This window comes from Ranitomeya imitator, chromosome 2 (assembly GCF_032444005.1).
Source record: "Ranitomeya imitator isolate aRanImi1 chromosome 2, aRanImi1.pri, whole genome shotgun sequence".
Taxonomy (NCBI): Eukaryota; Metazoa; Chordata; class Amphibia; order Anura; family Dendrobatidae; genus Ranitomeya; species Ranitomeya imitator.
The window spans coordinates 382,193,140-382,217,263 of NC_091283.1; the positions used below are offsets into that span (position 1 = coordinate 382,193,140).

General features: G+C 43.3%; 1 protein-coding gene and 1 long non-coding RNA gene across 2 annotated transcripts in view; both read left to right on the top strand.

Moving 5' to 3' along the window:
• The window catches only part of LOC138666634 (zinc finger protein 208-like), a 164,741-nt gene that overhangs the window by 127,799 nt on the left and 12,818 nt on the right, over positions 1–24,124 (top strand). The window contains exons 14-26 of the mRNA XM_069754830.1: positions 2,894–3,506; positions 13,246–13,661; positions 13,945–14,111; positions 14,622–14,760; positions 15,278–15,632; positions 15,985–16,078; positions 16,250–16,404; positions 16,738–16,913; positions 18,887–18,939; positions 21,235–21,381; positions 21,511–21,690; positions 21,773–21,896; positions 21,979–22,076. Coding sequence (XP_069610931.1) covers positions 2,894–3,506; positions 13,246–13,661; positions 13,945–14,111; positions 14,622–14,760; positions 15,278–15,632; positions 15,985–16,078; positions 16,250–16,404; positions 16,738–16,913; positions 18,887–18,939; positions 21,235–21,381; positions 21,511–21,690; positions 21,773–21,896; positions 21,979–22,076 — 2,717 coding nt within the window. The remainder of the gene's footprint in view (positions 1–2,893; positions 3,507–13,245; positions 13,662–13,944; positions 14,112–14,621; positions 14,761–15,277; positions 15,633–15,984; positions 16,079–16,249; positions 16,405–16,737; positions 16,914–18,886; positions 18,940–21,234; positions 21,382–21,510; positions 21,691–21,772; positions 21,897–21,978; positions 22,077–24,124) is intronic.
• On the top strand, positions 22,715–23,476 carry LOC138664096 (uncharacterized). Its single transcript, XR_011318290.1, has 3 exons — positions 22,715–22,850; positions 22,932–22,994; positions 23,350–23,476. It is a non-coding gene; the product is annotated as an uncharacterized lncRNA (long non-coding RNA).

Genomic DNA, 24,124 nt, shown 5'->3' on the forward strand with positions numbered 1-24,124 from the left:
AAATGATACCTTGTTTGATGAAATCCGTCTTGTGGTTGTTGTTTTAATCTTTATTTTCAGTTGTGAAAATCCGCTTGTTGCTATTAATCTTTTATTATCCTTTTTTCTATTACCATCTGCATATTTAAAGATTGCTTGTAATTTGTCCAGCTATTTTGATTGCTTCTTTTTTGGCAAGTACAACCTTCCTGAAAATAGCTTCTGCATATAATTTGAAGAGAAATGGTGACAGGATGCTGCCTTTCTGATGCCTCTCTGTCTAATTTGAGCCATGCCGTGTCACTGTGTTCCGTTCAGAATGTTGCTTCTTGGTTCAATGTATAGGTTCCTATTGAGGCTGATTAGATGTTCTGGTAGAACCATATCCTTCATGGTATTCCGAAGTTTCTGGTGATCAACACAGTCTAAGGTTTGGCTGTAAAAAAATTGATCTCCTTGTTGTATTTTTTGGCCTTTTCCATCCATCTAATGTTAGCATTCACATCTCTTGTTCCTTTGCCTTTTCTGAATCCTGCTTTTTCATAATCACTGCGCCATAGAAGGGGGTGGCGCTTTGGGGCGGAGCGAGTTTTCCGCTCCGTCCAAAGCGCCGGCAATCTGGAATGTGGAACCTTACCCTAAGATCTTCAATATTCTACAATTGGTAGCACCTCTCTCCTTTGGATTAGGAATAAATACGGATCTTGGCCAGTCCTTGGATCACTTACCAGTTGTCCATGTCTGTTGACACATGAGTGTGATGAGATCAACTGCTGCTTCAGAAGGCTTTATTAGCTCTATTGGCATATTGGAATATTGTGACATGCAGGTTCTTTGTTGTCTGACAGAAACTTTATTGCAGCAACGACTTTGTCTTTTAAGATTTTCAGCTTTCTATCATTTCCAGTCTCCGTTCCTTCCCATATCACTGAGTCATTCTTGTAGAGGTGCTCCGTGTACTCATTCCATTTTTCCTTCATCTGTTTTAGGCTAAGTTTTCATTTGCGTATATGTGTGCTGCGTACCATCTGCATGCGCAAACGCATGCCAAAATGCATGCAAACGCATGTTTACGCAGCGTTTTTTTATCCGCATCAGCTTACGCATGATGGCAAAAGACACTGCGTGTGCATGCGTTTTTATGCATTTTTGCCTGCATTTGCGTTGTTTATGTGCATGCGTTCGATATTTCCAGGAGGGTGTGTCTCCATGGGCGTCTCAAAACGGTTCCTGGACATGCGCAGTCCGAAGTACGCAAGCGCATCGAACGCATGAGTACACATGTCCTTGCGTACGCATGCATTCCCATAGACAGTAATGCATTTTTTAACCCAAAAATGCAACCCTAAGTGCAACCCTAAGTGCAACCCTAACCCTAAGTGCAACCCTAACCCTAAGTGCAACCCTAAGTGCAGCCCTAACCCTAAGTGCAACCCTAGCCCTAAGTGCAACCCTATCCCTAAGTGCAACCCTATCCCTAAGTGCAACCCTATCCCTAAGTGCAACCCTATCCCTAAGTGCAACCCTAGCCCTAATTGCAACCCAAAGTGCAACCCTAACCCTAAGTGCAACCCTAACCCTAAGTGCAACCCTAACCCTAACGGAAAAACAAATATAAATATATTTTCTGTATTTTATCATTTTCCCTACCTATGGGGGGGATGAAAGGGGGGGGGGTTTATTTACTATTTTTTTTATTTTGATCGCTGTGATAGAACCTATCACAGTGATCAAAATGTACAGGGAATGAATCTGCCGGCCAGCAGATTCGGCGGGCGCACTGCGCATGCGCCCGCCATTTTCCAAGATGGTGGCGCCCATGCGAGAAGACCGAGGACACCGGGAGGGACACCAGGACTAGGTAAGTATGGGGGGGTGCGATCGGACAGTGAGGGGGGCGGGCGGAGAGGAGGACGGGGGAGGGTCGGAGGGGAGAGGAAGGCACTTAGGACAGGACTGAGGGGTATGGAACACTGACGGCGGCTGCAGATCGCCGCCGTCAGTCGGTGGGGGGGCCAGATCAGGGTCTCCAGCCATGGCCGATGCTATTGCAGCATCGGCCATGGCTGGATTGTAATATTTCACCAATTTTCACAGGTGAAATATTACAGATTGCTCTGATTGGCTGTAGTACAACTCCCCCTGTCCCTGCAGATCAGGTGAAATTGGAGTTAACCCTTTCACCCGATCTGCAGGGACGCGATCCCTCCATGACGCCACGTAGGCGTCACAGGTTGGATTGGCACCGACTTTCATGACGCCTACATGGCGTCAAAGGTCGGGAAGGGGTTAAATATTTTTTGTACACAAAGGTGTCCATATCCTTTAAATTAGGTGATCTTTAGACTAATCAAAGACTGAAAAACATGGCTCATACATGACACAGCTGCACATTCTTTTTCAATATTTCAGATTCCCAAGTGCTCTTATATACTGTATATTCGTGATAGAAGCTAATGTTTCCATTGGCTTACATAATGTATAAGTGAGTATAAGGGACTCTCTCCCCTTTCTTGAATCCATTGGATAGTTCCATAAAAAAAAAACAATATATACAGAACACGATAGACTGTATGTAGCTGTCAGGGAGGGTACAAGACTGACTCCTCCTGACAGAACTGATTTACCTTTGAGTCTCCACTGAACATGTAACTGGAAATGATTGGTGACAGGCACAATGAAACATGAACTGTGCACTTCAACAGAGAAGTGAAAAAATTGAAAGAACATAATCTAGTAGCCTAACATCATAGTCTATTAATCATTGCTTTGAGGTCTTATTAACTTGATAACCGAATTAATCATATTATAATTTGCATTTGACAATGTTATAAAATATAGAATAATATAAATTTTCATATAGTTTGAATAAAGTGTTATTGAAAAATAATAAAATCAGTTTTATTCTTGGCAGATGACTGTACCAGGAGCTCAGAGGGACATCTGCTATTTTCAGATTTTACTGCACATGATCATGGTATCACCTCAGATACATGTGATGAATATTTCATTATCCCAGACACACCTCCAGCCCATCTCAGAAAAAATCTTTCATTTGACCTTTTTCAACAGTTCCTTTCATCTACTTCATCAAACACCAGTATGCAAAGCAAAAGTTACAAGAGTGCTGTTGAACATGAAATGGCTCATATAGGGGAAATATGTTCAGAATGTGGGAAATATTACACTATTAAGTCAAGACTTGTTGCACATCAGAGAATTCACACGGGGGAAAAGCCATTTTCATGTTCAGAGTGTGGAAAATGTTTTAACGTGAAATCAAATCTTGTTAGGCATCAGAGAATTCATACAGGGGAGAAACCATTTTCATGTTCAGAATGCGGGAAATGTTTTAATGTGAAATCAGATCTTGTTAAACATCGGAGAACTCACACAGGGGAGAAGCCATATTCATGTTCAGAATGTGGGAGACGTTTTAATGATAAATCAAATCTTGTTAAGCATCAGAGAACTCACATGGGGAGAAGCCATTTTCATGTTAAGAGTGTCGGAAATGTTTTAATGTGAAATCAGATCTTGGTAAACATCAAAGAACTCACACAGGGGAGTTTGCAAATGGAACTGCAAAAGGAGCTGCCAGCAGAAGATTTTGCTGATTTGCATCCACAAATGCATTCAGCGTGGCAGAACATTTCTCAGACAACCATTAATAACCTCATTGATAGCCTGTCAGAGCGTTTGTGTGTGTATTTCTGTACATGGTGCTCATATTCAATACTGAATAGATAAAGAAGTTTTGAAAATGTTTCCTTTTCTTCTCATTCATGTCATTAACATGTCTTGCGATCCTGTCAGTTCCATAATTCCATGACCTTTTCTTCTCATAGATTGTATGCTAGTGAGCAGGGCCCTCACTTTTCTTGACATCTGTTGAATTATGTATTTAATCTTTATTGTTTGTACAAGTCACCTCTTAAATGTAAAGTGCTGTGGAATATGTTGGTGCTATAGAAATAAAAATTATTATTAAATAGTATTATTATTATTGGTGTTAAGTAGTATCCATATTTGTACCACACACAAAACAAACCTTCACTCAGATTTATTGGTGAAAATCTAAGAACAGAGACAAATTTCTTTTCACCACTTAAATAGAAAAAAATATGTTTGGTAATCATGCTTAGTAATCATGCTGTCCTAGAGGATCATATTGCCAGGTCATTTTTTTCTATAGAATGAATCTTGTAAAAACAAATATTCCCATTTTCCAGTACATTGTATGTTAAAAAAAAAACCTGCAACTTGTCCAGCTGAAAAAAGCCCTCATATGGCTATGTTGTTGGAAAAAAGTTATGGCTCTTAGAAGAAGGGAAGACAAAAAAAACGACATAGCAAAAACAGTAATCACCCAGTCCATAAAGTGTTAAAGGGAATCTGTCAGCAGTAATGATGAGTGAACATGCTCAGATAAGGTGTTATCAGAACATGCTCGTGTACTGAGTGACTTTGGCGTGCTCGAATAATATGTTCCAGTGCCCCACAGCTGCATGTTTTGTGGCTGTTCGACAGCCTCAACGCATGCAGGGACTGCCTAACAAACAGGCAATCCCTGCATTACATGTGTTGCGGCTGTCTTAACAGCTACAAGAAATGCAGGCACGAGGACTCGAACATATTTTTCGAGCATGCCAAAGTCGCTCAGCACATGAGCATGTTCTGATAACAGCTTATCTGAGCACATTTGTCTATTACTAGTCAGCAGGTTTTTACTATCTTATTTGAGCAGCATAATGTAGGAAAAAGAAACCCTGATTCCAAAGATACGGAAGTCATGTGAGCAAATCAACATTCGTATGCGTAAAAAACTTAGAAAATAAAGAAAATAAAACTAGACCTCAATGTATATATAAAAGGGCCGTTTTAAAGGGAACCTTTCACCTCAAATTGGTGGGATATGTAAATGCCTTTTTTCCGGTCTGATGGGCAGCGTTTCATCTTCATTTCTCCACCCCATCTGTCCCTGTGGTCTGCAGTAATGCTTTTCGGCTTTGCCCGCAGTTGGGCAAAGCATACTGCAGGTGTGCGAGCAAAGATTGCATTCCGCACGCGCGAACTTTGGAGCACACGTACTCTAATTTTCGAACAAATATTCTCGAACATACCTTATCCGAGCACATTCGCTCCTCACTAATTAGCAACAAAAGTGTTAGAAACACTGTAAATAAACTTTTCCTCCTACAAATTCACGAAAATATTAGCGAGGGAGGGTGAAAATTTTGCACCCATGGAACAGTCCTGACATTGTAAAATAATATTCCCATGGAAAGGAAAAAAAGTTATGAGTTAGCAAAAAAATGTGTAACGTTAACAATGAATTCCCTTACATTTTTAGAATAATTAGTATATTTAAATATACAGCGCCTTGCGAAAGTATTCAGCCCTCTTGAACTTTTCAACCTTTTCCCACATATCATGCTTCAAACATAAAGATACCAAATGTTAATTTTTGGTGAAGCATAAACAACAAGTGGAACACAATTGTAAAGTTGAACAAAATTTATTGGTTATTTAAAATTTTTGTGGAAATTCAAAAACTGAAAAGTGGGGCGTGCAATATTATTCGGCCCCTTTACTTTCAGTGCAGCAAACTCACTCCAGAAGTTCATTGTGGATCTGTGAATGATCCAATGTTGTCCTAAATGCCTAATGATGATAAATCTATATCCACCTCTCGTGTCTCCCCTTTTCCTCATAGTTTGTAAGCTTGCGAGCAGGGCCCTCATTCCTCCTGGTATCTGTTTTGAACTGTATTTCTGTTATGCTGTAATGTCTATTGTCTGTACAAGTCCCCTCTATAATTTGTAAAGCGCTGCGGAATATGTTTTGCGCTATATAAATAAAAATTATTATTATTAGTAATATAATCCACCTGTGTGTAATCAAGTCTCCGTATAAATGCACCTGCTCTGTGATAGTCTTAGGGTTCTGTTTGAAGCACAGAGAGCATCATGAAGACCAAGGAACACAACAGGCAGGTCCGTGATACTGTTGTGTTGAAGTTTAAAGCCGGATTTGGATATAAAATAATTTCCAAAACTTTAAACATCCCAAGGAGCACTGTGCAAGCGATCATATTGAAATGGAAGGAGTATCATACCACTGCAAATCTACCAAGACCCGGGCCGTCCCTCTAAATTTTCATCTCAAACAAGGAGTAGACTGATCAGAGATGCAGCCAAGAGGCCGATGATCACTCTGGATGAACTGCAGAGATCTAAAGCTGAGGTGGGACAGTCTGTCTATAGGACAACAATCAGTCGTACACTGCACAAATCTGGCCTACAGTACGATTCTGGAAGAAAACCTGTTGGAGTCTGCAAAAGACCTGAGACTGGGACGGAGATTTGTCTTCCAACAAGACAATGATCCCAAACATAAAGCAAAATCTACAATGGAATGGTTCACAAATAAATGTATCCAGGTGTTAGAATTGCCAAGTCAAAGTGCAAACCTCAATCCAATCGAGAATCTGTGGAAAGAGCTGAAAACTGCTGTTCACAAACGATCTCCATCAAATCTCACTGAGCTCGAGCTGTTTGCCAAGGAAGAATGGGCAAGAATTTCAGTCTCTCGATGTACAAAACTGATAGAGACATACCCCAAGCGACTTGCAGCTGTAATCGCAGCAAAAGGTGGCGCAACAAAGTATTAAGTTAAAGGGGCCTAATAATATTGCACTCCCCACTTTTCAGTTTTTGAATTTCCACAAAAATTTTAAATAACCAATACATTTCGTTCAACTTCACACTTGTGTTCCACTTGTTGTTGATTCTTCACCCAAAATTTACATTTGGTATCTTTATGTTTGAAGCATGATATGTGGGAAAAGGTTGAAAAGTTCAAGGGGGCGAATACTTTTGCAAGGCACTGTATGACCTCACAGGTGACTCGTGTATACTATTCAGACCATTTCATATTATTAATTATATTGAGACTGTGTTTACTATCCCGTATATAACTAGTAAATATTTAAAATAAGGGTTGAAGACGTTCACCCAGCTATTCACATAGGCTATTTGTCTAAATAAAAGAGGAAATTTCTCTTTGTGTGTCTCCGATAGGGCATGAAAGAGTTGTGTTTGAGGGAATGGCGGATTGAGATATTCAGCTTGTTTCTTGTTGATAACTCCAAGATCTTAGGCCTCTTGGACCTGTTGTACTAGTTTTCTCTTGATCTGATTTGCAGGGTTACTAGTAAGTTTGCGATAGATGTCAGAATCCTGTAACATATTGCTGATCTCTCAAAAGCAATAATCACAATGTCCTTAAAGGGTTAAAGTGAAACTGTCAGCATGTTTTTTACTATCTAATTTGAGAGCAGCATAATGTTGGAAAAGAGACCCTGATTCCAACAATGTGTAATTTAATTTACTGGGTGCAGCAGTTTTGACATAATCATAGTTTTCAGATGTAGCGTGAAGCAGAGCTTTCTATACACAATGTCTATTGGCTGTTAGCTGCTTATTGAAGGAGGGGGCGTGGTAGGACCAATGCTCATGTGCACTGTGGTCAGGGCAATGATAATTTCCTAGTGATAAAGCCTTCATTGCAAGTAAAGAACAGCTCCCAGCCTTAAAAGTGACACATCACTGAAATCTGTGTTTCAGACCCTTTTCACTGCTGTCTTCAGATTACATAGCAAAAAACCTGCAGACCAATTCCCTTAAAAGAATGTTCCTAAATTATCCTTGTTTGGGGCAGATGCTTATCGTGCGTTCATACACATGCCATGGCTTTTTGACAAGTGGCAGTCCAAAAATGATCCCTTTTACAGGAGTATCAACAGGTTTGTTGTTTGCAAACTGAAGAAGCAATAGCTTGACTTTTTTTAGCCATCAAAAAACTGAATTACCCCTTTTTGTTGAAAAACAACAAGTTTGGTATTCATACATAAAGTGAATAAGCAATGGGGAGGCACCAGAGTACGGATTGTATTGCCGATCAAAAAGCAATGAGAATCACCAGTCCATGGTCCAGACAGCATAAAGCTCATTTCAACCAGTAATAATATTAAAAACGTTATAATTTGTTTTAGCAGCAGTAAGGTTTACAACAAATAGTTAAAGAAAACTTGTATTTCAGTGAGCGAAACAGGAGAATAAAGAACCCATAACTTATTTCAACCATGACGACAAATTTTAATATTTTTTTTGCAGCCATAACATGTTTATTGTAAAAATTGTAGCATTTCTTTCCCACTGCAAAATGAAACAATGGCACATAAAGAAAAAAAGGCTTTTAACAAACCATACAAAAATGTTACCTTTGTGAGATATGTGCAGGTTTCTTGCTTGGAAAGTGAACATGCAAAGTCTTGTTAACAAGCTGTGCCTTGCTATGCTCCTATATGAACCCTTATTTGTCCCCTCCCCCACCCAGGGAGGTAGTAACCCAAAGTGTATAGGATAACACTAAACAGACAGACAAGGGAAGACAAACAGGGAAAAATGAAAATAACAATCATACAAAATACACTCAACAAACATCAACGTGGAACACAGGTGAGTTAAAGGAATGAGAAACAAAATAGGAGAGGATGAGGATGTGTACACAATCAAAACTCCAAGTAACAATCTCCTTAACAAATCTCCAAATGCCAACTCCAACCACAAACTTTACCCTCATCTCATAACAAAGCAATAAAACAATGGGAATTCCTAAGTGCCAGAGGCAAACACATTCTGTCCTCAGGACTGTAATCTTTACATTGTACCAGATACTGAAGAGACCGATGAACGATGAGGAAAATTGATGACCTTAGCTATCTGAAATTCCAGATTCCCATCAAGAATGACTGGGGAAGGTAGTGGTAGAGATGGTTCAGAGGAATCAATTTGCAGACCGTTTGCGATATAGTCCTTAATGACTTGCCTCTCCGGTTCAGAAATATTATATTATATAACCTGCTCTTAGGCAGCAAGGCCCCAGCAATATGATTAACTGCGTAATCGTAAGGATGATGAAGAGGGAGTTCTTAACACCCCTGTTCCGAAAATACATCCCCGAAGTCAAACAGGTATTCCGAAGAGATCAGAGAACCACTATGGCTAACCGGGTACCAAAGCAATGTCCTTCACAATACTCGCTCCACCTTACAATTTCCTGAGTCTGCCAGTCCACTACGAGACTGTGCAATGTAAGTCAAGGTAGCAAAACATTATTAGTCAAGGTAGTCCCAGAACCACAGGAGAGGGCAAGCACTCTAGCACATAACAGTTGGATTAATATCACATGCATGTCCCCTACCTGCAGATGTACGACTCAAACGACCTAAATAAAATACCACTGGTTCAAGGGTGCAGGGTCAATGGTGATTATAGGAATTGGTCTAGAAAGTTTATGTGGCTTGAGACCCTGGTCCTGGAGGAACCTGGCATCAATCAGATTAATCCCCGCCCCACTGTCCAGAGAGTCTGAAATAACCACCTTACTTTTGCCAAAATTGTGACCTACCCACAGAAGAATTATGTACACTCTGGTTGCAAACTTCCCTGCAACCCATCTTCTTAGTTTACGGTTATGTATGGAAAGACAAGTACCCACAAAATGAACCTTCCCACCACAGAAAAAACACACTCCCTCTTCACGCCAAACTGCAAGAGGACAAACAAAACAAGTCGTTCCCCCCAGCTACATGTGATCCTCCATCAACTCAGCCCTAGGTTTCCTTGACACCGAGCCCACCAAAAATTGGGGTTTCTTTTTATGTCTGTAGCGAAGACAGCGGTCCACGTGGTTAGCCAGAGACACGGCTGCCTCCAGGGAAACCAGGGTCTCATACAGGGCAAAGGCATCCTTTACCCTGACAGAAAGTCCCTGGCAGGACAGACTACGGAGCATGGGGTCATTCTACTTAGTTTCCATGGTCCACCCACAGAACTCGGAACAGTACTCTTCCGGTGGCTGATCTCCATGCTGAAACTAGTTTGTGGCTGGTCAGTCGGCGTGGTCAACTAGAGGGCACGGCCTAACTTCATACAGCTCATACATACCCTCCAGTTCCCGTTTAGAAACCCATGAGCATGTGCTGGGGGGGATTCAAAAGTCTGCAGTCACGCAGAATGATTGCAAACTTATCGATTTGGACCAGACATTCCCTCTAACACCTAAACAAAAGCTTCTGATGAGAAGAGTTGAAGAAAATCTACATGCAAGTTTACTGCAGTTAGCTAAAGAAGTTGAAAGTCAAACCGGGATGATTATTTCCTGTGACACAATACGACATACACTGCAAAGGAATGGCATGCATGGATATCATCCAAGAAGGAAGCCGCTCTTAAAGCCCGTGCACAAAAAAGTCTGCCAACAAAGCCCATGCTGCATATTATGAAGACTATTGGGAGACAAATATAAGTGTTTTTGTAAAGGATGGCTTCAAAGCTGTTTGATGTCGCAAAAAAATAATGAAAAATACATGGTGCCTACAGTGTAATATGGTGGTGTCCTTATGCAGGGCTGCATGCCCGCTACTAGTGTCGGTGAGCTACAATTCATTGAGGATATCATGAATACAAAGATGTACTGCTCTATATGAAAAAAAAACAATGCTCCCATCACTCCATGCACTTTGGCAAACATGCATTTTTTCAACATGACAGTGATCTAAAACACATGTCTAAGGCCACTGTTGCGCTTCTGGTGAAAAGAGTGATTCAGTGGCCAAGTGTCTTCTGACACCTACGGGGAATTCTGAGGAGACAAGTTAAACCTCAGTCTCTATCTAAGCTCTAAAAGAGGAAAAAGATAAATGTTGCATATGTCGCCAACTTATCCATTCCATGACTTAGAAGACTCGGTGCTGTCCTTATGGAGGTCATTAAAAAAACCAAAGACATACTGATGACATTTGTACATTTTTTGTGCAGATGAAAAATCATTGACTTCTGAAAGGTCTTGAGAAACTGTAATCTTTTGATTGTGGATTCAGTAAAGAAGTGTTACATTCGCAAGTTCACATGTATTTGGTTACTTTCAATTGCATGAACTTCACTTGCTGTCCAACACATGCACAGAGATGAGATCTCTATAAAAGTGACCCCGGGGTCATCTCCAAAAGTGCAAACTCCAGCTATTGACAATTGTCGTTGACACCATGGAAGTCTTTGTAATGCCGCTGCCGCTCCCCGAGCCCTGTCATACTCGCGTGTCCTCGGCATCCCGGCGCGTCTCCTCAGCTGCAGCGTCTTCTCAGGGCTCGCTCCCGACCCTTGTTGCTCGTCGGGTGCGCGCGCACGCCAGGTTCAGTACTCCGCGAGTGCATTTCTAAACTTTCCTCTGGCGCTTATTTCCTGTCCTCTCTATCACCTTAGAGGACTCTCACCCGGAAGTGCTGCGCAGCGCTGCTTTATTAATCACCTCCTTCCTCTCCCGTGTGCCTGATGATCATTTGTGATTCAAAGTGTTCTTAGCCACACATTTACCTTTTTGTTACCTTGCTTCCTGACTTAGTTGTTTTCCTTGCTTTCCTTAGATCCAGTCCTGTGTCTCTGCATACCCGCCAGTCCTGTGTCTCTGCATACCTGCCAGTCCCGTGTCTCGGCATACCTGCCAGTCCTGTGTCTCTGCAGACCTGCCAGTCCTGTTTCTCTGCATACCTGCCAGTTCCGTGCCCTTTCCGCTCTCGCTAGTTCTTTGTTCCTGCCTTATCCGCCCGTCTAGTGTCTCTTGCACTCCGGCTAGTCCGGTGTCTCCGTGGATTATTTTCTTATCCATCTCTGTCTCCCAGCTGCTGTGGCGATAGTCCACCATGGGCCTGCCCCTAACTCTCCCTGTATAGAGGGTCGCCTATCTGGTCCGCTCGTCCGTGGGTGGGTCGTCGTCACGGTCCAGTGGGTCCACTTTCCGTTTTTTCTATAGTATCCTTACAGTATCATCAGGCCATGGACCCCGCTGGTGTCTATGCTCCTCAAAAGGAATTACTTTCTTTTACGTGAGAACCAGACTAGGATCATGTCTTTTCTGAAAAACATGGAGTCTCGTCTCGCAGGCTTACAGTCTTCTAATTCTGGTAACGCTTGTCAGTTGGCCGCCCTTCAGCAGGAGCTTAGCCAACAGCGGGACACTCAGTCTCATATGTTGAATTATATGGCCTCTGTGGATAATCGGCTTCTTTCTCTCCAGAATGCCGCCTCTACTCCTATCCAGACGTCCGCTCCGCAACCCTCTCCCCGTTTAGTCTGCCCCTCCCCCCCCCCCCCCCCCGGTATGGTGGTGATACCAAATTATGTTGCGGGTTTCTTAACCAATGTCAATTACATTTTGAATTATCACCGCTACTATACCCTACCGATCGAGCTAAGGTAGCTTTTGTGGTTTCCCATTTGGAGGGTGAGGCTTTGGCCTGGGTGAATCCCCTCTGGGATCAAGACGATCCTTTGGTCTCTCAACTTAATCTCTTGTTAGATACCTTCCGCAAGGTATTTGATGAACCCGGCCATTTGGTCTCTACCACTAAGTCCCTCTTCAACCTTCACCAGGGTACTCTTTCCGTTGGTCAGTACGCCATCCGTTTCCGTATGCTGTCCTCAGATCTATGTTGGAACAGTGAAGCTTTGGTTGGAGCATTTTGGGAGGTCTTTCTTCCCGGATTAAGGATGAGCTGGCAGGGCGAGACACGCCTACTTCTTTGGATGATCTTATTGCCTCTGCGACTCGCATAGATTTGCGCTTCCAGGAGCGTTCTCGTGAAGTGGTCAGAGAGAGGAGACCTCTTCATTTGTCCTCTGCTACACGTGGTGCTTCTTTTTGCCAAACCGCTTCAGTCTCTTCTCCTTCTCCTCCTGAGTCCATGCAGGTAGATTGCCTAAAGTCCACCAAACAAAGCCGCAAGGAGAGACTCCCACAGGGTCTTTGCTTTTATTGCGGGAGTGCCTCTCATCTTCTGCGTTCCTGTCCCCAGAAGCCGGGAAACGCCTCTGCCTAGGACAGGTAAGAGAGGCCTCCCTATGTAGCTATGATTCCTCTCCACCTCTGATTCTGTTTTATTGCACTTGGGTTCCAGTCACTTATCTATGGAGGCTTAAATTGATTCAGGTGCAACTGGGAATTTTGTTCAACTAGAGCTTGTCAGGAGACTTGGGATTCCTGTCAGACCCTTGGAGACTCCTAGGCAAATAATGTCTGTCGATGGTCAGCCTTTGTGGGAGTCCATCAACTTGGTCACTGAGGAAATTGAACTTCAAATTGGAGTTCTTCATCGAGAGAAGTTGGCTTTTTATGTCTTGCCCTCTCATTTGTTTCTTTTAGGACTTCCTTGGCTAAGGAATCACAAGCCTACTCTGGACTGGCTTACTGGAGACAGTCTTGTCTGAATAGGTGCCTGCTTTCCGTCAAGACTGCAAGTCCTTCTTGGCCAGTTCCGGAACCAGAAAACCTACCTTCGGCTTATTGCTCTTTTTTGGACGTCTTTGACAAGAAGGAGGCGGAGATTCTACCACCGCGTCACCCATATGATAGTTCAATTGACCTTGTTCCTGGTTCTACTCCTCCCATAGGTCGTATCTACCCTCCATCTCCTACCGAGACTCAAGCCATGTCAAAATATGTCCAAGAGAAATCCTCCTCTCTGGAGGAGCTGTTTTTTTCTTTCTCAAGAAGAAGGATAGTTCTCTTCGTCCCTGCATTGATTGACGTGGCCTCAATAATATCACAATTAAAAACAAGTACCCACTTCCTCTCATTCCTGAACTCTTTGATCGTCTGCGAGGAGCACGAATCTTCACTAAACTGGATCTCAGAGGGGCCTATAATTTGATCCTTATCCACTCTGGAGATGAGTGGAAGACTGCCTTTAACACAAGAGACGATCAATCCGAGTATTTGGTTATGCCCTTCGGTTTATGCAATTCACCCGCAGTCTTCCAAGAATTGGTGAATGATGTTTTCAGGATCTACTTTACACCTGTGTAGTGGTGTACTTGGACGATATTCTTGTGTTTTCACCAGACCTGCCTTCTCATAGAAGAGATGTTCGGCAAGTACTTCTGCGTCTACGAGAGAATCGTCTGTACGCAAAACTTGAGAAGTGCGCCTTTGAGCAATCGTCTTTGCCATTCCTGGGTTTCATCATCTCCGATGCTGGTTTACGTATGGATCCGGAGAAGGTTTCTGCCGTACTCAACTGGCCGCGTCCGTTTGGGGTGAAGGCAATTCAGCGATTTCTTGGTTTTGCGAATTATTACCGGCAGTTTATTCCTCACTTTTCTTCCTTGTCTGCTCCCATCTCCTCATTGATACGAAAGGGAGCTAACCCTCACCATTGGTCAGCAGAGGCCGAAGAAGCTTTCCATTCTCTCAAACAAGCAGTTGCTTCCGCTCCTATACTCCAACGCCCTGAAGCTAATAAACCCTTCAAGGTCCTCTTCTGGTCGTCTTGCTCCCTGTGGCTTCTTCTCTAAGATCTTCTCCTCTTCTGAAAAGAGCTATTCTATCAGCGACAGAGAACTTTTGGCCATCAGATTGGCCCTGGAGGAGTGGAGGTATCTGTTGGAGGGTGATTTACATCCCATTGTAATCTATATGGACCATAAGAATTTGGTATACATCCGTTCTGCGCACTAAATCCCCGGCAGGCCAGGTGGGCCTTGTTCTTCGCTCAGTTTGACTTTGAGCTTTGCTTCCAGCCTGGTAATAAAAACTTTAAGGCTGACGCTGTTTCCAGGTCCTTCTTGTCAGAGGATATTGAGGACGAGGCCACGCATATCATCGATCCTGCCAAGATCGTCACGGTTTCTCCGGTCTCTCTGACCTCTTTACCTCCGGGTAAGACTTTTGTTTCTGAGAGGAACAAGAAACGCATTTTACTTTGGTGTCATGCTTCCAAACTGGTGGGACATGTCGGTTTCAAAAAGACCCTCAGTCTGATTTCTTGCTGCTACTGGTGGCCAACTCTTTCAAGGATGTCCGAAGTTTTGTCGCCTCTTGTCCTTCCTGTGCTAAGAATAGAGTTCTGAGGCAGTTACCTTCTGGTCTTCTACATCCTCTTCCATGGCAACATATTGCAATGGATTTTATTACTGACCTACCTCGTTCCTCTGGTTGCACCATCGTCCTTGTGGTCATGGACTGTTTTTCTAAAATGGCTCATTTCATTGCTCTACCTGGTTTACCATCGGCTCCTGAATTGGCGAAGATTTTTGTTCATCATATTTTTCGTATTCATGGTCTACCTCAACATATTGTTTCTGATCGAGGAGTCCAGTTCACCGCTCGATTCTGGAGATCTCTCTGTAAGTCGATGAACATCTCGCTGGACTTCTCTTCCGCTTACCATCCGCAGACCAACGGCCAAGTGGAGCTTATAATCAGATTTTGGTGACCTATCTCCGTCATTTCACCAATGCTCATCATGATGATTGGTCTGACTTACTACCGTGGGCTGAATTTGCCTATAATAACCATACCAGCGAAGCTTCTACCAAGTCTCCATTTTGCATCGTCTATGGTCAGCATCCTGGTCTTCCTCCTCTACCGGTTCCTCCTGTCTCTGCTGTACCAGTGGCTGATCTTCTTTCCAGAGAGTTCTCCAGGGTCTGGCAGGAGACCAAGTCCACTCTCGAACTAGCTCAGCAGAGGATGAAAAGACACGCGGAAAGAGGCATCTCGATTCTCCTGTATATCATCCTGGGGATAAGGTCTGGCTTTCTTCTAAATTTATCCGTCATAAAATTCCTTCTCATAAACTGGGTCCTCACTATATTGGTCCTTTTGAGGTTTTGGCTCGCATTAATAATGTTTCTTACAAGCTTAAGTTACCAGCCTCTCATCACATTCCTAATTCCTTTCATGTGTCTCTTCTAAAGCCAGTAGTTGTTAATCAGTTTCATACCTCGACTTTCTGTTCGCCTTCGCCTATTTCTGCGGATGATGTCTTTGAGGTTAAGGACATTCTGGCACAGTAAAACTTTGCACAAGAAAGTAGAATAATGCAGCACTCACCCAGGTTGCGAAGTGAATATCTTTAATCTGTCTTTAATCCATGTACAGACTTTGCATAAAAGACAAGCGGAGACGACGAGGGTGCGGGGAGAGTGAGCTGGATGATGGCCGCTTCGCACAATTAGTGCTTCCACGGGTCCATGTGAGCTAAAACCTAAGTCACTTCCTTATAAAGGGAACAGACTTAACCTCAATTACTAACATGATTTTACATTTGGGGAAAAAAAACACAAATTAATAAAATAAAATGAATAAAAATAAACAAAGGCAATTTTATTACAGAAAAAGAAATTTCAACCATGGTAATAAACAGAAAGCTTCTAAAGGTGGATGGATCACTGATTCTGACTCCAGTGGTATAGAGGAACATAATGAGGACAAAGAAATAGCTACCACTTCCAAACAATCAGACGCCCCTTTAGGTATAAGATCCGAAGAGGGGGCCGTAAGCGTAAAGAAAAAGAGAAAGTAAGTATCCTGGAGGAGATAAAGATTCCTGACAATGAGCTTCAGATCATAAATTTGTCAAAAAAATAACTAACAACGGATCAAAGAAAAGTTTTATCAAAAGGCCTTAATTTTTGTATACCAGAAGAGTTCAATTTAACAGAATTCAAAATAGATTTTTTTCAAATGTGTGAGAAAATTACATCTGCACAATTTTTTTGTAAATGCGGATAATAAAAATATGAAAAGTCCCGCAGTAACAACGGATACCCCAGCATCAATCGGGAGTTTGGGTTTTATAGCTTAACCACCATCAGATGTAAAAGATATTGAAGATGTATTTCTATTGTTGAGTCTGAATGAAAACATAGACATGGGCATTCATGAGAACAGTGCACCTTTGGAAACTGAACCTTTCCAAGGGGGTGTTCAATCAAACTTTATGCCTCCCCTGTCCCCAGGAAATGTGATTGACGCTTTCCAAAATGCAGTGTTGAAAGACATTGAGGCCTCAATTTATCCCGGTTTTGGTAAAAATCTGTCGCCAGGGGAATTAAGGGCACTGCGCGAAATGCAGACATGGCATGACGTTATTATAAGAAAAGCGGACAAGGGGGGCAATCTTGTCATTCTGGATAGGGAATACTATATCAGTGAGGCATTGTCACAATTAAATGATCAGGAAACCTATTTACCCCTTTGCAAACGTCGTACACACACGGCTCTGCTCTGCAAGCGTGGTACACATACGGCTCTACTTTGCAAACGTCGTACATACACGGCTCTACTCTGCAAAAGTGTTACACATATGGCTCTACTTTGCAAACGTCTTACACACACGGCTCTACTCTGCAAACATCGTACACACATGGGCCTGCTCTGCAAACATTGTACACACACAGCTCTGCAAACGTCGTACACATACGTCTGTTCTGAAAATGTACAGACACGGCTCTGCTCTGCAAACGTCGTACACACATGGCTCTGCTAACGTACACACACGGCTCTGCTAACGTTGTACACACACGCTTTGCTCTGCAAACGTCGTACACACACGGCTCTACTTTGCAAACGTCGTACACATTCGGCTCTGCTCTGCAAACGTCGTACACATTCGGCTCTGTTTTGCAAACATTGTACACACACGGCTCCGTTCTGCAAATGTCGTACACACACGGCTCCGCTCTGCAAACGTTGTACACACATGGGCCTGCTCTGCAAACGTCGTACACACACTGCTCTGCTCTGAAAACGTGGTACACACACAGCTCTGCTCTGCAAACGTCGTACACACACGGCTCTACTCTGTGCAAACGTCATACACACATGGGCCTGCTCTGCAAACGTCATACACACACAGCTCTGCTCTGCAAACATCGTACACATACGGCTCTGTTCTGCAAACGTCGTACACATACGGCTCTGTTCTGCAAACATACACATGGCTCTGCTAACGTTGTACACACACAGCTCTGCTAACATTGTACACAGACGGCTCTGCTAACGTCGTACACACATGGCTCTGCTAACGTCGTACACACACGGCTCTGCAAACGTCATACACACACGGCTCCGCTCTGCAAACGTCGTACACACACGGTTCTGCTCTGCAAATGTCGTACACACATGGCTCAGCTCCCTACACCTCTTACACACACGGCTCCGCCCTCTACACCTTGTACACACACGGCTTCTCTCTGTACAAACACGGCTCCGCTCTGTACACCTCGTACACACAAACGGCTCCTCTCCGTACACCTCGTACACACACGGCTCCGCTCCGTACACCTCGTACACACACGGCTCCTCTCCGTACACCTCGTACACACGCGGCTCCGCTCCGTACACCTCATACACACACGGCTCTGCTCCGTACACCTCGTACACACACGGCTCTGCTCCGTACACCTCGTACACACACGGCTCCTCTCCGTACACACGCGGCTCCGCTCCGTACACCTCATACACACACGGCTCCTCTCCGTACACCTCGTACACACATGGCTCTGCTCCGTACACTTCGTACACACACGGCTCCTCTCCGTACACCTCGTACACACGCGGCTCCGCTCCGTACACCTCGTACACACACGGCTCTGCTCCGTACACCTCGTACACACACGGCTCTGCTCCGTACACCTCGTACACACATGGCTCCTCTCCGTACACACGCGGCTCCGCTCCGTACACCTCATACACACACGGCTCCTCTCCGTACACCTCGTACACACATGGCTCTGCTCCGTACACCTCGTACACACACGGCTCCTCTCCGTACACCTCGTACACACGCGGCTCCGCTCCGTACACCTCGTACACACACGGCTCTGCTCCGTACACCTCGTACACACACGGCTCCGCTCCGTACACCTCGTACACACACAGCTCTAATACATCCACCCTCTAAACCCCTCCTGACTCTACACAGAAACTTCTAGCCCCATGACAACTGGCCGCTGATCATATGACCCCTGACTCCTCCCCTCCTGTGACCTCATCACAGGTCCTGTGCGCACAGAACAGCCATATATGTGGTGTGCGGCTCTGCAGGTGGAGGTAGGTGCTGGAGATTCCCCATTACTGGGGGACATTAACCCCCACAGTGCTGCGGTCACCTTCCAGGAGACAGAACGTGTTCCCGTCTGTGTCTCTATATCAGGGTCTCTGTATTGGATTACATTGGGTCACTTCCCTAATGAAGTCGCTCGCTGCTCTGTTATGGCCCTCACCCGCTCCATGTTGTCACTGTCAGGAGATATTAACCTCTTCATCACTATTTTCTGTTTTTACCCCCCCATATTTTTTCATTCTTCCATCGCCATAACCGCCTGAGCGCCTCTTTTTTGTGGGACTAGTTTTACTTTTGAATGATGCCATCCATTTTATCATGTGATGCACTGGAAAGTGGGGAAAAAAAATTCCCAGTGAGATAACATTGAAAAAAAAAGTGCAATTCCACAATAGTTTTTTATTTACCATGTTCAGTATATGGTAAAACGACCTTCCGTTATGATTCTCCGGGTCAATACAAGTACGCCGATACCAAACATAGTGTCGTTTTTCTTTATTTGAGTGATGGAAAAAAATCTACTTATATATAATTTGGGGTACATAAGATATTTTCATCACCTATGTTGCGGTGACCAAAAATGTTTAATTCTGTCATATTGTTTTGTTGTTTTTTTGTTATGACGTTTAACAATTTGATAAAATTATTTTATGATTTGATAGATCAGACTCAGCAATACCGAATGTGTATTTTTTTTCTCTTTAATTGCATTATTTTTAATGGGTCAAAAGCGAGTTGATTTCAACTTATGTATTATTTCTATATTGTTAAGAAACATCTTTTTTTTTTTTTCAAACTATTTCCTGTATTTGTTAGTACCCTTAGGGGACTTGAAGCTGTGGTCATCTGATCGCCTGTGCTATATACAGCAGTCCACCAGCACTGCTGTGAATAGCTAAAATCGCAATCTCCTATAAACACCAGCTTTCACAGAAGAATCTTCATGGCAAGCATGAAGGTCTACCGCAGACTCATGGCTGTCATGGCAACTTATCAGTGCCCCGCGATCACATCATGGGTGGGACAATTGGCATGTGGAATGATGTGCCCTCCTATTGGTGCTCATTAAATGCTGCTGTCAGACATTGACAGTGGCATTTAACAGGTTAAAGGGAATCTGTCACCTACTTTTTCCTATATAAGCTTTGGCCACCGCCATCAGGGGCTTATCAACAGCATTCTGTAATGCTGTAGACAAGCCCCCGGCGTAACCTGAAAGATAAGAAAAACAAGTTAGATTATACTCACCGGGGGGGGGGAGGGGCAGTGTGGTCCGGGCCTGATTGGCGTCGCAGTTGGGGTCCGGTACCTCCCATCTTCATACAATGACATCCTCTTCCTTGCTTCCTGTCGCGGCTCCGGCGCAGGCATACTTTGTCTGACCTGTTGAGGGCAGAGCAAAGTACTGCAGTGCACAGGCGCCAGGAAAGGTCAGAGAGGCTCGCCTGTGCACTGCAGTACTTTGCGCTGCCCTCAACAGGGCAGATAAAGTACGCCGGTGCCGGAGCCACGACAGGAAGCAAAAGAAGAGGACGTGATCGTATCAAGATGGGAGGTGCTGGACCCGGACCTGTTTTTCTTATCAGGTTACATTGGGGCTTATCTACAGCATTACAGAATGCTACAGATAAGCCCCTGATGGCGGTGGCTGCAGCTTATATACGAAAAAGTAGGTGACATATTCCCTTTAAAGATAGATGATGGCTGAAATATAATCGTCAGTTGGGAAAGATGCTTGCTTGGACTGTGAGCCCTCATTAAAGTCAGGAACATGACATATGATTTAACTGTAAGGACGGGGGTCACACTTCCGAGTGTGATGCAAGAAACTCACACCAATACCTGGAACTTGGGACCGGAGTGTAGAAATACATACAGCCGCAGACTCGCATCACACTCACAAGTGTGACCCTGGCCTAAGATGTATATGTCTTGAATGGGTAATGTTACATCATTTATTGTTTCTGACGTTCCAGTTCTGCTGTCCCGATCTCTGTCGATGTTCCCAGCACTTTAGAAATTTGTGTCTTGTTTTTATAAAATATTTAATAAAGATTCAGATATTTTAGATTTTTACTTTTAGATTTGTTCTCTGTTTTTGGTGCTGGATTGTAGATATTCTGTGATAAATCTCTGTATGTGACTATATTGGGACTGTGTTTTACCGGGGGCAGGACGGGGCCATGACTGGATGTAGTGATCATGTGACGCCGGTAACAGCTTCGGAGATTTCTTACATGGGATCTTTTATGATGTTACATCGACATCTTCTCCCCATTCAGGTCCCTACAATATCGGATCCTCTCAGTGGAGATCTGTGTAATAGAATTTTCGATATTGACCCATCAAGGATGAACATGGACAAGGACAAGATGGCAGAGAGGATATTACACCTCACCCTAGAGATCCTCTTCCGGCTTACTGGAGAGGTGAGTGATTCTGATGATCTCACATTACATCATTCTTATCTATGGGAATAACAGATGGACAGAACTGGAGAGGTGAGGACTCTGGAAATGTCTGTAGTGAGATTTATTAATGTGTCTCTCCATAACCAGGATTACACAGTAGTGAAGAAGACCTCTAGTGAGCGCTGTCAGGCCCCTGTGTCTGAGGGATGGGGGAGACCACTGAGCCCAATCACGGGGCCTCCACCTCACCCCATAATACATGAGGACATCAATGACCAGAAGATCCTAGAACTCGCCTACAAGATGATTGAGCTGCTGACTGGAGAGGTGACACTGTTGGGAATGCTGGGACATTATGCAGTAACGCTATTGAGGGATCGGAGGATGATGGTATCATTGTATGTGTCAGGTTCCTATAAGGTGTCAGGATGTTACTGTCTATTTCTCCATGGAGGAGTGGGAATATTTAGAAGGACACAAAGATCAGTACAAGGACGTCATGAGGGAGGTTCCCCAGCCCCTCACATCACCAGGTAATAGACAGGACTAAATACACACGGCTATAATTATTTGTATGTAAAGAATGAATTCAGTCCCTGTATGTGTTTCCTCCAGTTCTATCCAGTAAGAGGACAACACCAGAGAGATGTCCCCGTCCTCTTCTTCCACAGGACTGTAAACAAGAAAATCCCAATGTTCCTCAGGATCGTCAGGTAGATGGAGAGAAGGTGTCATGAGATCTCCCCTATGATATGTAGACTGCTGTGAAGGTCTTGTGTTCAGCCTTGTTTAAGGCTGGGTTCACATTGCGCTAGGGCAGTCCATCTATCAGACACGTTTTTAAGTAGGCAAAACGCAATGTAACGGACATTGTAACGCACCCAAAGATTTGCATTTGTATGACGCATCGTTTGCAACATTCTGTTTTTTTATGACGCACCTTCCAACGCGGCCTGCAGCATTTTCAGGTTTTCGGGTCCAGTCAAGCTAACGCAAGAGTAACGGAAGCGTTAATTCTGCCATTGCTAATGCAGCCAGACGCAAATCAAGCAAAATGTCCAAATGAAACCATGCGTTGGATTGCGTTAATGAGGCTAGTCCATGTGGTCATGTGTCAGGCATTTTGGAGCATAGACTCTGCAAACACACTCTGAAAACGCCAGCAACACAGTGTGTGTATCTTGTGAGTGATCAGAGGCAATGTAAGTACAATTCTATGTATTTTATTTTTCTGTATACATCATTTGAGTGTGTAGTGGCCGTCGGATGTGTGTGCACTAAATGTATTGTTTTGTTTTTACACAGATGTCGGATAGTAAGGGATCGAGCAGCAGCAGCGTGTCTGCAGTCTTCTCGTCACAATCGGTAGGCTTTCGATTTAAAAAGCCACAATAAATGTCGTGTGTCACTCAAGTATATTGAGGTAATCTTCTGATCCCGAACCTGCCAGGCCACCTCCCAAAAAAGTGTCCAAAGTGTCCAAGAAGGTACATGCCACAAATTATGTGTTTTTTTTAACACATTAATTGATACAAGAATTGTAATTTTTTTTTTTTACTACACTGTAGGTTGTTGAAAAAGGAAAAAAAACAAATCAGCTTCACCGTCTGTCTTCACCTCACCTAGAAGTGGTAAATATCACGCACAATATACCTTTTTGAACAAAAAAAATACTAAATTAGTTTATTTTTTTTTTTAGAATAAATCATTAAACATACAAAACATAACACAAGAAACCTATATATAACAACGTTTAAAACCCTGGTTGAAAATACTACATACATGTCAACATTAACAAAACAGTACAAGGACAACAAAAAATAAACGATTAAACATTGCAATATAACTTATAAAAAGTTAAGTGTTAAAAAATGTAAAAAATTTGAATAACTGTCCTTAAAAATAATGTAGTTTTGGGGATGAGATAAATGTATGCAGCCAAAAATGAACGTATACATTTTAATATAACGTTTTGTGTTTACATAGTCCAAGCAGCCCGCCAAAAAAAGAAGGAACATTGCGGTTGACGAAGAGCCCTTGGACATAGAAAACGAGATACTTATAACACTAGTGGAAGCGAATCTGTCCATATGGGATCAAAGTGACAGCTCCCACAATGATATTATTAAAAAGCGGAATTTGTGGGAGAAAATAATATGCCAGTTGGACTCACGGTATTTGGATAAGTCCGCATCCTCTAAGAAAAAAATTGGTAATTATTGCTGAACTTAAATTGCTAAAATGTAAAGATTGGAAGCTCTCAAATAAATTTTTTTTTTCTTTGAAGCCGATGCTGTCCATACCCGGTGGAGATCCATTAGAGATCGATTTGTATGGGACTTCCGCAGCAGCCAAAACACCCCCAGTGGATCTGGTGGCAAACTTGTCACCCCTTATGTTCATTATGAGCAATTGTTGTTTCTACAGAAAACGTTTTCCCAGCGCTCGTAAGTAAAAAGTTTACGGTGTGAGAGAGGACCAAGTATTTAATTAAAATCTCTGAAATAATATATAAATTTTTTTGTTACAGAACCTTATGCAGTACCTCTGCGCCTCGAGAGGCAGAGGAACCGGAGCCATCTCAACAGGAAAAAAAGCCAGCATATGGGCGCTGAAGATGTGTCTGGCCTGAGCGAGCCACGATCTATGGAGAGAAGTACTGTGGCTCCTGTTGTCAGTGCCCGTTTGCAAGCACACCGTCTGCCAAAGATGAAGTCGATGCCATAATTGTCGATGGACTCCAACGGTTAGAGGATCTGTT